The sequence below is a fragment of the Schistocerca piceifrons genome, chromosome 2 (genome assembly GCF_021461385.2).
Source record: "Schistocerca piceifrons isolate TAMUIC-IGC-003096 chromosome 2, iqSchPice1.1, whole genome shotgun sequence".
In the NCBI taxonomy this organism is placed as follows: domain Eukaryota; kingdom Metazoa; phylum Arthropoda; class Insecta; order Orthoptera; family Acrididae; genus Schistocerca; species Schistocerca piceifrons.
Genome location: NC_060139.1, coordinates 580,986,075 through 581,003,430, shown reverse-complemented (window position 1 = coordinate 581,003,430; position 17,356 = coordinate 580,986,075). Strand labels below are relative to the sequence as shown.

At 39.9% G+C, this 17,356-nt stretch overlaps 1 protein-coding gene across 1 annotated transcript in view; it reads right to left on the bottom strand.

Annotated features, from left to right (window-relative positions):
• Nucleotides 1-17,356, bottom strand: part of LOC124777783 (ribosomal RNA-processing protein 17) — a 48,264-nt gene that overhangs the window by 17,372 nt on the left and 13,536 nt on the right. The window contains exons 2-3 of the mRNA XM_047253294.1: nt 16,996-17,101; nt 16,083-16,244 (exon numbers count right to left, since the gene is read on the bottom strand). Of these exons, the coding sequence (XP_047109250.1) occupies nt 16,083-16,244; nt 16,996-17,101 (268 nt within the window). The remainder of the gene's footprint in view (nt 1-16,082; nt 16,245-16,995; nt 17,102-17,356) is intronic.

Below are 17,356 nucleotides of genomic sequence, written 5' to 3'. Positions count from 1 at the left end.
ACCTAAACAGGTTGATTCCGATTCTCTTAAACAAATGTGGGTGTCACAGAAGAAATAGATCTTCTGCTCCTCATATATAGTCTGTCTGTAAACTCAAGAGCGAGCAGCGCTTTTGGTGGGGGAACTGGCCTTTCCCGAAAGAACCCTGCCACCGGCCTACAGGGGCACCCAAAATCAGTTGCCCCTTACCTGTCTAGTGGCGTAGATCGGCGTGCTACCACTGTCAGTCAGTCAGTTAACTTTGTATACTCGCTCATATACTTCGGTATCCAGACGTGATGATAATCGCCCAGCATTGCAAGAAAATGTGCAGAATATGGAGAAGAGGAGGTATTTGCGGAGTAACGAGCGTTCAATCGTCTCTAATGTTATTAGAACGTGTGTTAAAGAGGCGACACAAAAAAAAACTATTGGCTGATACTACCAATCCAAATCAAGCGGCTGCAGTTTTATGCAGGGGTCAGCCTCGCACAATAGGACGCATAAGGAAGGAACGCGAAAATAAGCTGCGTCGTTTACTGGAACCGTCACGAAAGAAAACTAATAATTTTGGAAGAAACTCATCGTTATAGACACTTTCACAATCACGTAAAACCTTTGATGCTTGTGGAACAGCAGCATTTAAATGTACTTTGTCGCTAAATCTCTATCTCGGTTACTTCTCACCTAAGACATATTGCTTTAAACATGTGTGCATTAGCTGCTCTAAACACAGCTGAAATTTCCTTCGAAACGTGTACACCGATTCTGGATATCTAAGTAAGAGGATTGACATACGAGTTGCGTTCACACATTAATTTTTATTTTTTGGTAAGAACTTTGTCAATCTACATCAATGTTGTCCTCTTCAAAATATTCCCCATTACATACTATACACTTATGCCAGTGCTTTTTCCAATTCCCGAAACACTTTAGGAACTGTTTCCTCGAGATAGTTTATAAGTCTCTTAACTGTGCATTTTTAATCTCATCCACGCTTGTAAAATCACTGTCCTTTGAGGCCTACATTGAAATGTTTATACCACTTGTATGCCCTTGGTTTACTCATAACAGACTTACCAAAAGTAATATTTCAAAATGGTTCAAATGGCTCTGAGCACTATGGGACTCAACATCTAAGTCATAAGTCCCCTAGAACTTAGAACTACTTAAACCTAACTAACCTAAGGACATCACACACACCCATGCCCGAGGCAGGATTCGAACCTGCGACCGTAGCAGTCCCGCGGTTCCGGACTGCAGCGCCAGAACCGCACGGCCACCGCGGCAGGCAAAAGTAATATTTAATATTTCTAAAATTTTCATACATTTTATTCCATTCTTATAAAAAAATTAATGCAGATTCTCTAACCTGTTTTTTACAGAACAAATAATCGTTGATGCTACCAAAACACAAGTAACCTTTTCGACAGCTGACAAAAGAGTAAATACCAAATATGCATAACATTGTGCACATACTTTCCAGACATGTTTACGAAGACAGTGACAAAAAGTAGTGCAAATCGAACTAATACAACAGACAAAATTATAAATTCCTGGCACTTTTTAAACAATCTTCGTGTTGTAAGAAGTGTTAAGTTTCAATGCAGCTCTTCAAAGAAAACTTCTACCTTTTAGTAGAAACACAAAGTAAGAACAATCCTTAAATTCTACAGATTGCTTGCATTATGTGGGGTTCTTTTTGCGAATAGCAATAGACGAACATACATTCACATAAACAGGCATTCGGTTCTATGTTTGTAGTAGAGTCCTGACTTCCGTTCTTATCTTTATATTATTTACTCGTAAGAAGCTATCGTCTTTTATATTCCTTATGGTCTTAACTCATTTGTCTAAAAATAAACGCAACCAGGACGTATCTGTACACGGCGTCGCCACAGATTTAAAGAGCGCGCCGTGGCAGGGCCGGTACTACGTTGTGAAACAGCCTGTAGAAGCGCCCTGTGACGTAGCCGGGTAGGCAGAGTGGGGACTCGCTCGCTCGCTCTTCAGTTTACCGACAGACTATACTAAACTTGGATTGTCTTGTGTAATTCCCAGTCTCTTTCTCCAGTCCACAAAATTTGAACCCTGATCGGTCACACAAGTCTACACAACCAAGCGAATTTCCTTAAGTCTTTTGACTACTTCATAAAATATAGCAGTCAAATGCATAGCTCTCACTGTTCCTTTACAAAAACAGTACAGCAATGGTTGTTTGAAACATGAAAAAATGGCATTAATCATTATCACCAACACACTGTTGGCAATTTTAGATGTGCGTGTAAACCCCAAGTCCTCAAAACCAATAACACTGTCAGAAGTGCTGTCATATGTCAAATTTGCCATTAGAGACATTTCATCCAATGACATATTCACAAGTTTATCAGTATCAGAGAAATGCTGCACCTTTTGCTTTAAAAGATGGAATATATTGTTACTTATCCCACATTTTATTTGTATGCCTTCCACATACCTTTGTAATGTATGCACTGATGGAAGCATAAAACATTCTGACAAAAAAAGCCTGTATGCCTGAGTGCTGTAATATAATAAATTTAGAGCAAACAGCTTATTTTCGTCTTTCCATCTTTCAGCACGTTTCTGTTTCAATGGCATGCTAATCTGGCTTAACAACTAGTCAAGGGCATCTTTTTTTAAATATCGGGATCTTATAGTCTTCAACATTTGTTTGTCCTTGTTCACTTGATCCTTCTGATACAGTTTCTGTCGCTGTCTGTAGGAACTTTCCTTGTCCCGTAATACGAGGGCCGTTCAGAAAGTAACCTCTGGTTGATTTAAAAAAATACACCAAGTTAAATAAAAATATTTTAATATATACATCTTACAACTACATCTTTGCACTATTTTTCTACATAGTCTCCATAGCGATTGAGGCACTTATCGTATCTCTTCACAAGCTTTGAAATTCCTTCTGCATAAAAATCACCCGCTTGTGCCTGGAGCCAGCCTGTGACCGCATCTTTGAGCTCTTCGTCGTCATCAAACCGCTGTGACCCGAGCCATTTCTTCAAATGCATGAAGAGGTGATAATCACTTGGCGCCAGGTCTGGGCTGTAAGGTGGATGGTTGATAACGTCCCACTTGAAGGACTCAAGAAGGGCCGTTGTTCTGCGAGCAGAGTGAGGACGGGCGTTATCGTGCAAAAAAACGATACCGGAAGTCAGCATACCACGGCGTTTGTTCTGTATAGCCCGTCGTAACTTTTTTATTGTTTCACAGTACACGTCTTGATTAATGGTCGTACCACGTTCCATGAATTCAACCAACAACACCCCTTTGGTATCCCAAAACACCGTTGCCATCAGTTTTCTGGCAGAAAAATCTTGCGAGGCTTTTCTTGGTTTGGTAGGCGAATTTGAATGTGCCCACATCTTTGATTGTTCTTTTGTCTCAGGGTTCACGTACTTAATCCAGGTTTCGTCACCGGTCACGATTCTGTTTAACAATGGTTCTCCTTCGTCCTCATAAGGTGACAGAAAGTCTAATGCAGAGGCCATTCTTTGAGTTTTGTGGTGGTCGGTAAGAATTTTGGGCACCCATCGTGCACAGAACTTACGGTAACCCAATCTTGCTGTCACTATCTCGTACAAGAGAGTCTTAGAAATCTGTGGAAAACCAGTAGACAACTCCGACATTGAGAAACGTCGATTTTCACGAACTTTTGCATCAACTGTCTGAACGAGTTCGTCAGTCGCCAATGATGGTCTACCACTCCTCTCTTCATCATGAACGTTTTCTCGTCCACTTTTAAATAAACGTACCCATTCACGGACAACTCCTTCACTCATTACTCTTGGTCCGTACACGGCACAAAGCTCACGATGAATAGCGGCTGCAGAATATCCTTTGGCTGTAAAAAACCTTATGAGAGCACGCACTTCACATTTGGCGGGGTTTTCTATTGCAGCACACATTTCAAACTGCCACAAAAACTAAACTAGCGCAGGTACGACGTTCACTCGACCACGCCTTGATGCCGACTGACCTGTTGAGTGCGTGAACGCACAGATGGCGTCGCTACTCCCCCCACAACCCGCACTGTGACCAATCGGAGGTTACTTTCTGAACCGCCCTCGTAGTTTCGCTCGAAGTCTAGCGATCTGCACATTCTGAAACTTCACACGCTTTTGTAAGACATGAACAGCTGCACTTAATCTAACTACTTCATCGTCAAAGCAGGTCTGTGTTGATGATTCACACGAATCTGGCACTGATACATGGTGAGTTGAACTGCCTGCTTCTGTGTCATAGGACTGTTTTACTGCTTTAGATTGACTGTCGAATCTTTGTGGCAGTTTCCTCTTCATTGTCAGTTGAGGTGACTTATTTGGAATGTCAAACAGTGTGGGTACTGCATTCCACACGAGTTTGTTGTTGTCTGCGTTCATGAACTGGTTTTGTTCGAAATGAAGCGAACAAAACCTAATATTATTATACAGCTAAACTGGGTCTTTCTTCATAAGGTTTTCTCATCTGCTATTAACTAGCCATTTTCTGCTCCTAAAACGAAACATTCATCATTTATACACATATAGTTTGCAAGGGAATCCTGACGATACAGTTTAGTAACGTGATGGTATATACCTCTTAGGATCCTTACGAAACCTAAAAAAAAGACAGCTGTAGTGTCTTCTTCCTGTTGTTGCTGCAATTTATTGCGCTACAAACGCTCCCACCTGTGAAAACCATTGTATAAATCAAAATAAACAATCACTATTTGCTTTCACGATCATGCCGAACTCACGGTGTAATCTACCGGCCGCTTGGGGTGCTGCTGGCACTGTAGGCAACAAAATCGAGGCAAAGTGTCACACTGTTATGTTAGACGGTGGTTTAACTGACTCTCCCCCATGAGATCCAATGAGCACCCTTGCCCTACAATATTCCATGTTCCCTGCCTTTCACTATGCCAATCAAGAACCATTCTACTTCATACGTTTTTGCAGCCTTAAAATTCACCATTTGTGCAGCCTTAAAATTCACCAGGAGTGCTGCTTGGTGGACTTGGGAGCTCCTGTTGTCTATTTAACATCTGATTATTCCTATTCTGTTCTTCCCCATTATGCCGTTTTCTTCTCATGGGTGTCCAGGAAGTAAGGATGAATTTGAATTTTGCACCATTTTGTCATATGATGGTTGGCAGCCATGGTTTTTTCAGGTTTGTTATCTTCGATCTTTCCCATTAGTAGCTTGATAGCTTTTGTGTGGTGAGCATTGTTGTTTGATGTTTATTTTCATCATGGAGCAGATGACAACTGAGCAACGTATCCAAGCGATAAAAAGTTGTTACAAAAACAGTGAAAGTCTCATGGAAAACATTCATTAATTGCATCTGGCACTCGGACATAATCCTGCTCCAACTGAATCCTCAGCTCAGAAGTTGATTCAGAAGTTTGAGACCACAGGTTCTGTTTCAAACATTAAGAAAACAGGGAGCCCACATTCTGTTTGAACATAAGAAAACAGTTCTGTGACAGTAAGCCCCAGAAAATCGGTTTACCAACAAGCTCAACAATAGAATTTATCAACAAGTTCACTGCATGAAATCCTTTCACAAGATCTGAAAATGCATGCGTACAAGATTTAACTTAAACAAGAGTTGAAGCCGCCAGATCATGGAAAGAGACATTGATTTGCCTAATGGGTCTTGGCTCGACAAGCAGAGAACGAGAACTTAACAAAATGAATAATTTTCTCAGCTATGAGAAAATGATACACACCTCAGTGGGTACACCAGTAAGCAGAACAGCAGAATTTGAGGTAACAAAAATTCTCAAGTCACTGTGGAAGATGAGATGTGTCCTCAACACACAATTTTGTGGCATGGGTTCTGGGCAGGAGGAGCGATCGGCCTGTATTTTCCAAAAATGTTGAGAAAGCTGTTGTCACCATGAGCGGCGAACGTTACTGAAACATGCTTTCCGATTAATTTTCCCCTCTTATTGGTGAAAATGAATTTTTTGGTTTCAACGAGATGTGACATGTCACACATCCTGTGAAATGATTGCTCTGCTGAATGAAAAGTTTCCTCAAAAAGTTATCTCTTTGTGTGGCAACCAGGAATGGCCTGCCACCTTGTGACTTTTTTTGTGGAGATTTGTGAAATCAAAAGTGTGCGTGAACAAGCCACACACAATACACCAACTGAGGGATGAAATTAAAAGGGTTATTTAGGGCATCCCACCAGATGTTTGTGAACGTACCATTGAGAACTTCAATGAATGCATTGCTCATTGCTGCACAGCCTTCGGTGGCCATATGGACGATATAATTTTTCATACAAAAATGGGAGAAGTTACTTAATGTGTTTTTTTTCTTTTTAAATACATTTTCAATAAATTTTGTATGTTCTATAGCACTTTAATATTTGTTCGTACTTCCTGGACATCCTCTACAATCACACTCTGGTGTCTAACCCTGACGCATCTGTTACATTGCGAATCGCTACAGTATCTTCACATGTGGTCCAAATGTCCACAACGGCAACACATCATGTTGGTAGAAGAGAAATTTCTCCTATCACAAACTCTAGTTACTGCATCTATTTCTTCCAGAGCCATTCTAACCCTATTACATCAGGTAAGACCTTCGGAAATTCTGTGCACAACTCATAATACACAGCGTGGCAATCACCGTAGAAAGGCATCTAACACTTCCTGTTCTTCTCCCAGCAAAATAACCTTATTTGTTTCATTCCTATCTGTCAACTGATGGGTATTAATATCAACTTTTCGCATCCTATCTAGATAACTCTTGACAGATTCATTTTGCTCCCACAACATCCCATTTAACTGTTTGGAATAGTTTCTACAGCTATTCTGTCTCCTATATCACCGTACCAAACCTCTTCTTAGTTCACTGAATGATTGACCATTTCTTACTTACTCATGAGATACAAGTCTTCACATCTCCTGTCAAACCTAACTAGGTCATCTGCAGCAACTGTCTGTCAGCTTTGCAGCTGTCAACATCTGATCTACAAATACTAATATGTCTTTTCCTGTCTTGCCTGAGAAAGGATAAAAAGGCTAGGAGTAGCTGATTCTTGCATGAAAACAGTTAAATAGGATGACACTGTGTCCTCTCTCACAGCATGTAACTGCCAATGCAGGTCTGCAGTATCATCTCTACATTGAGCGACCTGATACACTAAAGATTACACTGCTTACTGAGTGGTAACCACCTGTGTTTAGTCTCAAGACGTTATGAAGCCTTCATTTAATTCATCCAGAAAAAATAGGAGAAATAAAATGGGATGATGAGAAGGATACTTAAATCTAGTATTACTGTAATATCAACCAGGCACATTTGTCGCACTGCCTAACATAATCCCCATGTCTACAATATGTGAAGCATGTTACTGTGGCTGACACCACACACAATAAATTATACTGTGTTGCCTAACCAGGCACACATCAACACTATCTTCCTTTACATGTCCCTTGAAGTGATTCACACTGATAGTCTAAACAGTTCTAAGAAACTTCTCTTTTAAATTCATCCCTCAATCCAATGGACCTGCCATTGAACTTGAAGAAATCACAAGCAGGAAATAGTTTTTTCACTCACTCCGCTGTGATGCTGTACATCGTGGGCAAGGGCATTGCTCAAATCCGATGGCTGCTTCTGAAGCCAGCAGTAGTTGTGTCAGGACGGCTTGAATGTTTACTGACCTCACTGCAATTACGGAGATGACAAAGAATTGTTGCCAGAGCACCAGGTATGTAAAACCACGTGGTTGGCCACTGGGGAATCAGAGATAGAGAGAAATAACAAGTTTATGATTAAAATTTGTACAGCAGTCCAAAGCTTTGTCTTGCCGTGATCACCACCCAGTGGCGCAGGCTGACCCTGGATAGTGGTGCTTACTTAGTTCAGCATGTGGCAGCAAGAGGTGTACAGTGCACAAAGTCACAAAACCTGACTGGCATGCCGCAGTGTAGAAACCAAGTCAATTCCTCAGTGGGCACATAGAGTTGTGTCAGTTTACAGGCAACAGGCACACCGCAGAAGTAAACTCCGAAGTAAGCTGGTCATATTATTTGGCGCAAACGCGAGATCAGCTAACACCTTGTGGTGGGCCCAGTTCAGGAGGCACCAGAGTACAGCTGCGGACTGAGAACTCTCAGGAGCATCAGTGGCTCACAGATGTTGGCCTGTAGTAACAGTGTGTGTACTGGCAGGGCAGGTAACAGCAGCAAGTAATGTGTGAATGGCACCAGAACATGAGCTGCGAACCATGGATCCTCTGGTAAGTGCCTTGAAGTCAGCCAGCAGTCTGCCCCAGCTGGAAAGCACCAGTTCAGCTCCCAGCAGTATAAGGGCTAGGTGCATCACTAGCAGAGGTAGCATCTAGTAGTAGTTAGGATGACCCACATCAGGTCAACAACTGGTGTGGAGAACTTCTCAGAGCTAGCTGGAACTGTCAGTATTTCTGGGCACTTGACCCGCCATGACACTGATGATGGAAATAATGCAATGCCAGGCTCTGTGTTTTCTTTCCTTTTATTATTATTATTATTATTTTTTTTTTTAATCTGGGTCACCACTGTGGTGCTCTGGGTCCTTGTACTACGTACTACGCTGCAGTGGCAATGTTCCAGGCCCGGCAACAAGCTGTGGGGCTAATCATGTGGCAACAAACTCGCTTTAGTTCCAAGGAGGAGACTTTATCATTTCAACTCAGCCTCTTTCAGCTTCTGGGCAAGAAATGAGGTGACAGCTTTCTGCTCACTTGGTCACGGGTTATGGATATAAATCTGAAACGTGCAGCAGTAGTTACTTGCTAGCAGATGGTGAGTTCAGCTATGATCTATATCATTTTTATAGGAAATAAGTTCTATGCGACAAATGGGTGAAAGGGTTCTGAAGAATAGGTTTTGAGGCACTGTTGTCCACAGGTAATGAGGCAGAGGCAGCGGGCCTTGCTTCTCCTTTACTGAGTAGCCAAGGAGGGGAAATCATTGGTTATTAGTTTTAGGGAGCTTGACAGTTAGGTGCAGGATGAGCCCTCTTGCAGATGTAACAGCATGAGAGGGAAAGGAATCTTGTGTACAGAATCATACATCAGCTGGAAGAGACCTTTCTTGAAGCAGCTGAGAGCATACATTGCAGACTCTTCTTATTTCCTTCTAGAGGCAGGTGGAAGTGATTAAGTCAGCTAGTCTCATTTCTAGGGCCTTGTTGAGGACTGATGGCTGCCCTCTCATCTGTAGATGAATGGAGTGTCTATATCAGGGAATCCATTGGTCCTAGGTCATTTTTTGAAAAATTTCTGTCAACAGCTAATTACTAAACTGAACAACGGAGCAATGTCTTTTATCTCCTGGTAACTAACAGATCCATCCTTTTCAATTCAGAGGATGGAATCGGTGACAATAAGGGTGTTATACTATCCAAGATTCAGATTGCTTATTATCTGACTAATTAACATCAAGCATTTGTTCGAGAAACATACGGAGTACAAACAGAGCAAATTTAAGAATACTGTACAATATACTTTTACACATGTATGTGCTAACCACTGTTGTGAGAAGTGAGAAGGACATGTCTATGTTTAATAACTGAATTAAAAAGTTTCTACAAAAGCAAAGAGAACTGCCTCACAGGTTTCCATAAAGTCAAAGCCTTGTTGATGAACAAAAGCTGAAGGAAGCCAAAATGAATGAAAGGAAAGCATTGCAAGATAAAATCAATGTCTGCATCTGCATGATCAATCTGTTCACACTAAGTGCCTGACAGAAGTTTCATTGAACCACCCTCAGACTATTTCCCTACCGTATCACTTATACACAGTAAATTGAATGTTTAAGTTTTTTCTGTGCAAGCTCTGATTTCTCTTGTTACAATGATCTTTGTCTCTATGTTGGTGGGTGCTAATAAAATATTAAGGAGAAAGCTGAAGACTGAAATTTTGTGAAAAGCTTTCGCCACAACAAAAAATGGCTTTCTTTTAATGACTGCCATCCCAACTAATGTATCATATGTGTTACTCTCTCCCTCCTATTTAACAATAATACATAATGAGCTGTCTTTCTTTAAACTTTTCCAATGTCCTCTGTCAATTTTATCTGATAAGAATCTCATACAGCACACCAGTACTCTAGAAGAGGCCAGAAAAGTCTGGTGCAGACACGCTCTTTAGTAAATCAGTCTAATCTTCTAAATGTACTGTCAATGAAACCCCATCTTTGGTTCTCCCCGGCCACAACATTATCTATGTGATCATTCCAATTTAAGTTTTTCACGGCTGTAATCCCAAGGTATTTAGCTGAATAAATAACCTTCAGATTTGTGCAATTTATTGTATAATTGAAATCTAGTTGATTCCTTTTAGCACTCATGCAGATAACCTCAGACATTTCATTTTTGGAGTCAATTTTCACTTTTTGCACCTTACAGATACCTTGTCTAACTCATTTTGCAGTTGGTTTTGATCTTCTGATAACTTTACTAGGTGGTAAATGGTGGCATCATATGCAAACAATCTAAGTAAGTTGCTCAGACTGTCCCTTAAATCATTTATACAGGTTAGGAACAGAGGGCCTACAAATACTGCCTTGGGGAAAGCCAGACATCACTTCTGTTTCACTCGATCACTTTCCATCAATTACTATGATCTGTGACCTATGTGACATGAAATCATGAACCCACTCACAACACTGAAACAATACTCCACAGACATGCAATCTGATTTGAAGCTGCTTGTGATGAATGTATCAAAGGCCTTCTGGAAATCTAGAAATTTGGACCCAATTTGATATCCCCTGTTGATAGCACTCATTACTTCAAACAAATAAAGATCAGTTGTGCTTCAGAAGAATAGTATTTTCTGAATCTGTGCTGTTTGTCCATAAACTGTTTTCCTTGGAGGTAACTCATACTGTTCAAATACAGTATATGTTCCAAAATCTTACTGCAAATCAATTTCAGTGATAGGGATCTGTAATTCAGCAGATTATTCCTATTTCCTTACTTGAATATTGGTGTGAACCACCTATCTTCCCAGTCTTTAGGCACGGAGCATGGATCTTTCACCGAGCGAGAGATCCAAAGTAAAATTCTGGCTGCTAATCTGAAAAAGCAGGAGGGGGACGGAGGAGGGGGGAAGAGAAAAAGAAAGGGAGGGAGGGAGAGGGAGAGTGAGAGTGAGAGTGAGAGTGAGAGTGAGAGAGAGAGAGAGAGAGAGAGAGATTATTTTGGTTCCCTGCAACATTAGTAAACATATCAAGTTGGAACACGAATCAAATTGATCTATGTAGTCCTCTGTGGTCATACTGGCACCAAAACAAAAGAGAACACAGAGAAGGCCAAAATACTAAAATTCGGTGTTTTGAATTTGTTTCATTGTAAAAGATCATAAAAGATTCTTTCTCATAATGACCAAATGATAGATACCGAGACATGTCATTATGGATTAGAGAAATAAAAGTGTTCAACACTGAAGAAACAACTTTATCCACTGGGATATCTAAATTACTTTATATAAACTATCCAACGGAAATTGCTCCTCTCCTAGTAGCAATGAGAAGCTGAAACCAATTGGGGAAAACACACAGGCGAAGTTTTGTTGTTACACATATAATCTTCATAGTGTTACATGTTTTATGAGCAATAATAATGCTGTGAAAAGAAGTGAGATTGACCACTACACATTTCTCTGTGGGGTAATTAATTTCCAGCTAAGTGAAGACATGCTTGATTTCTGTATTTTTGCAGCAACTTGAATGTACTTAAAGAGGAATTTCTATTGTTGAACAAAACTAGCACTGATCTATGTTGTGCAATAACATGATAAAATTTGATCACAATTTCACCTATTTTTTGGAGCTAAATACTTCTGAATCCAAATGTTTATTTTTATTGTCTTATGAACAAAGTTTTTCTTATTATTGTTTTTTGGTTATCTTAGTAGTTCTCACTGTTACCTACGAAATGCTACAGTATTTGAGGTGGAACCTCAAGTATCTAATGTGGCGAGACTCATCACATGTTACACAATCCAAATACAAAAATGCATACATATGTAGTATGTATAAATTAAAATGAGAATCTTGCTAGTGTCCCCTCCTGTATTGAGTTCAACTGCGATGTGATCAAACATCAGTGACGATTCTGGAAAATCACTTGTGATCAGCAGATGTATTATAAAGTTCTGTGAAAAGATTTGCTGTCACTCCAAGTCCGGAACAAATACAATTACTTGTAGGTCAGCTGCCGACAACTTGCTTCCTCCCTAGGTGATACACCAAGCTGGGCATATTCTGAAGCTCTGGGTAGAAAATGGCCACAAAGCCCAACCCTGCTGCAACAAACCACACTATGCTGCTGGGACTCTTACAAAGTCGTACTTCACACAGACTTATTTGGTAACACTTACGGATTGCGTATTTGGTAATTTTTGTTTTCTGGGGATTAGGCCTTGATCCAAGGCATATTTCTCTGCCTAATGTTTCATCTTCCATGGTGGATAAATCATCAGAGGCTATAATTACACAGAATGCAGTTACAACTGAAATAAGCTCAGCAAGCTGAACTGTTTGTATGTGCACACACAACAGTCAGTTTATGACATCACCAGACCACTGCTTAAGATTGTCGAGTCACACTGACATGTTGCGAAACTTTAATGGGTAAGAGTTGGCAATGTTTGATTTATTTAGAACTAAGGCTAATCACTTGTACAATATCAACCTTTCTTATTTCCTGTTGATGTTGCTTTTGTGTTTTTTAACTTCTATGCCTTCTCTGCACATCCTAGCATAGTAATGATGGGTCTCGATACAACCGTTGTATTGGAGAAATGAAACTGTTGTCTTCCTGGTTCCAGTGCAAGACCTGCTACTGTTGATTAATCCATTCTGCCCATACTGCATGTGCTCCTGTGTTCCTTAAGGAGAGTGTTAATATTGTTTTTTGTACTTCCTATGTACACTTGACTGCATATGCAAGGGATTTTATACACTCCTGCTGTGGCAATCAGCACACTTAGGTCCTTTGCCATGTTCAAATGTTCATGCACCTTTCTTTTTGTTTAAACACTGTGTCAATACCGTGTCTTCAGGGTACTCTAATGATCCAATATGTGATTGTTTCTACAAATGGGAAGAAAATGTTCCCTTTAGTTGTTTTTCCCCCCCACCAGAAGCTCCAGTTCTTTTAGGGTATAGTGCCCTATTTACCCCTTTGTCGGAGTAGCCATTTCTTCTGAAGGCAGTTCTTAAACGACCGAGCTCATTCCCCAAGTACCGTAGTTCACAGATTCTTTTAGACCGGTCCAATAACACTTTGATCACTCCTGCTTTTTGAAGGTATCTAATTTTAAGGAAAGGCAAATCTATATTTATGGCATCTGTAGATTTTAGATAAAGCTTTTGACATTGTTGACTGGAATACTCTCATTCAAATTCTGAATTGCAGGGGTAAAATACAGGGAGAAAATGGTATTTACAATTTGTACAGAAACCAGATGGCAGTTATAACATTGAGGGCACCAAAGGGAAGCAGTGGTTGAGAAGGGAGTGAGACAGGGTTGTGACATATCCCTGATGTTATTCAATCTGTAACATGAGCAAGCAGTAATGGAAATAAAGGAAAAATTTCGAGCAGTAATTAAAATCTAGAGAGAAGAAATAAAAACATTGAAGTTCGCTGATGACATTGTAATTCTGTCAGAAACAGCAAAGAATTTGGAAGAACAGTTGAATGGAATGAACAGTGTCTTGAAAGGAGGATATAAGATGAACATCAACAAAAGCAAAACGATGACAATGGTCTAATTAAATCAAGTGATGGTGAGGAAATTAGATTAGGAAATGAAACACTTAAAGTAGTAGATAAGTTTTGCTGTTGGGGCAGCAAAATAACTGGTGATGGTCAAAGTAGAGAGGATATAAAATGTAGACTGGTGTTAGCAAGGTAAGCCTTTCTGAAGAGGAGAAAATTGTTAACACTGAGTATAGATTTAAGCAGCAGATGTCTTTTCTGAAATTATTTGTGTGGAGTGTAACCATGTATAGAAGTGAAACATGGACAATAAACAGTCTAGACAAGAAGAGAATAGCTCTTGAAATGTGGTGATACAGAAGAATGCTGAACGTTAGATAGGTAGATTACGTAACTAATGAGGAGGTACTGAACAGAATGGAGGAGAAGAGGAATATGTGGCACAATTTGACTAGAAGAAGGGATTGGTTGGTAGGACACATTCTGAGGCATCAAGAGATCACCAATTTAGTATTGGAGGGACGTACAGAGGGTAAACGCCATAGAGGGAGACCAAGACATGAATACACTAAGCAGATTCAGAAGAATGTAGCAGCTACTCTGAGATAAAGAAGCTAGCACAGGATATAGTAGCATGTAGAGCTGCATCAAATCAGTCTGTTTCCCTTTCATGCTGCTCGCGACTCTGTAACTGCAGTCTGGTTTCTGTACAGAGTAGTAAATAATGTTTTGTTCCCTGTATTTCACCACTGCTCCCTTCACAGTCTCAAAGGGAGTATTTACAGTCAACACTGTCAAAAACTTTCTCTACGTTGCAACCATGATTAGTTAAACTGATAGTTTGGTAATTTCTTGAAGTAGCCAAGTGTGTGGCAATCCCGTAGGTTGGACAGTCAATAGTGCAAACAGAAAGGAAGCTGTGCAGAAATTAGACAAGTTATAGATCTTAGTGCTAAATAAAGCATTAAGTGCCAACTTTTCCCAACTACAAGCTTTGGAATGCGCACTGGCACAGCTCCATATCTTAGGTAACGGTTAGATGGTGTCACAAACTGACCACTGCGTGGATACACATAAACAGTTCAACTTACTGAGCTTGTCTGACATTGTAACTGCTTTCCAAGTCGTTAAAGCCTCTGATGATGTCTCCAACCTTGGAAGACTAAATGTTAGGCAGACAAATATGCCTTGGAACACGGCCTAATGATCATGAAACAAATACCAGCCGTGAAACAAATACCTGCACTGTACGATTTACGGACAGGTTTGAAGGATATTTTGTCCCACATGCTTAGCATCTGAAGGATATTACTGTTATTCTTGGAGACAACACACAATTTCACTTCAGTCCATAGGTTCTCAGGCTCTAGTGGTCATGGTATAAAATTTATTTGTATGACACCAAGTGCAACAAAAGTTGCTTTCTTCAGGCCTAGTAGATATATGCACACTGAAGAGTCTGAGGTGGATGAGGTATCAGCCAGTGTGAGTAAATATGATGCGCAGCCCTGAAGAATGAAGTATTGACAATTTAAAGAAAGGTTCATTTGCACTTGTGAAATTCTAGGGAAGGCTCTAGAAAAAAGCTGTAGACTACTGATTTGTGTGCATAGCATTGGACATTCAGGAAGGTCAGGAAATAAAAGGTACTGGAAATGAGATAAATTGGAGATTCTCACAAAGTGTGCAGAATGGAAGAAACTGATATCTCAATAGGGCTTATGAAGGAAATTTTATTTATCTTACTAATAACTTCTATTGAAGGATTTGACTGGTGCTCTTTCTTCAACACAATTAAAATAACAAATCTACAGTGATTTCTTGTCCCAATAAATCACATCCTACTTAAGGTTATTTCACAAATGGCTGTATTGAAATTTCTGAGATTTTCGGGAATAATTTCAGATTGCTAGCACACAGTACACACGACAAAAAATAGATTTAATCAATCTCAATCAAATATGATGTTGATCACTTATGTTTAATTTTTTTTTCTGGTCCTCTGATAAGGCGGAAAAAGTATTGTAACACATTTTTCTGAAGTCTTTCAACTGTGCTCTTTCACTCTCTCCAAATGCTAAATTTTAACTGACTGTAGTTAAGCATAATTTGTGTCTGAGGGTAAAAATCTTTAAAAGATCAGTAAGTGATAGGAACTGCACAGTTTGCAGTTAAATGATGAGGGTAATTTCTTACAGCACACTGCTGAGTTTGCGCGCACATATTCATTGTTCCATTCTATTAGCAAATGTTAGCATTCTTTCACTCCACAAGTTTATTTTTGATTGTTCCCTCATGATGTTGCTGTTTTCACAAATGTGGGTGTAATTAACAATAGCTACAGCACTTCATACCTTGTTAACACCAATCCAATTGTTCTTCTTTGCCAGATCCGAAGCTGATAGTTCAACTACATTGACACAATGATTTTCCACTTCATAATGTTTTTCCAGAAGGTTTTCCAATTCTGGTATTGTCCGATGTGAAGCAACAAGCTTTTTGTAGGATTCTTTAGCCTGAGGAAAAAAACATTATTATCAAAGGGAGAAACACAATTTACTAATTCTTCATATTTTTTTGAGCGTGGTTTATTAGAGAGAGGTACATGGAAGAGAAGGGAACCAGGCAACTAAAGAACCTAAAAAAGCACACCTGTGCTTCGTTTTTCTCTCAGAGCAATAATATACTTACAATTAGCTTGCATGCATAAAATTACTTAAATATATTGTGCAAAATGATGACTTATCCCTCAGAACACTAAAATGCACCACTACAATACAACAGACAACTACCAATAATGAAACTTCCTGGCAGAGTAAGACTGTGTGCCAGACCGAGACTTGAACTCGGGACCTTTGCCTTTCGCGGGCCAAGTGCTCTACCAACTGAGCTATCCAAGCACGACTCACGCCCCGTCCTCACAGTTTTACTTCTGCCAGTACCTCGTCTCCTACCTTCCAAACTTAACAGAAGCTCTCCTGCGAACCTTGCAGGACTAGCATTCCTGAAAGAAAGGATATTGCGGAGACATGGCTTAGCCACAGCCTGGGGGATATTTCCAGAACTCTGGGAACTACCAACAATAATTGAACTAATGTCACTCCAGTCTCACATCATCATTTGTTTGCAAAGTATAGCAATATCCAAAGCACATAGTGGTCCATTTGACAGCACACTTCAAACCTCTGCTAATTTTAACCTAAGGAATGCTGAAGTAAAGAAACATGAACAAATAGTGCAGTCTTATAACAATTTCAGTAATGGTACCTCTTGTTTCAAGGTTTTCCTTTCTTCCTTCAACATCTGCTGCAGCTCCTCTTGAGCCTGTTTCTGGCGCTGCAGCTTTCTTTTATGGAACCCAGTCAGAAATTCCCTGGAAAAAAATCAAAATGTTATGCAAATATTCTCTGCAGGATTCCAGATATTTTACATTTGCACACAAAATCTATTGCACAAAATCAGTTTCAAGCACTGTATTAGCTTTATAAAATACCTGATTGTTCAAAATCTAATATGAAATACTTCTCCATATAAGATGTTTTGCAGCTGTATTCAATCAAGAATCTACTCTCAATTTTAAGTGTACAGAATACCCTACATTTTATAAAGCTTTACATGAAGAGAAGTA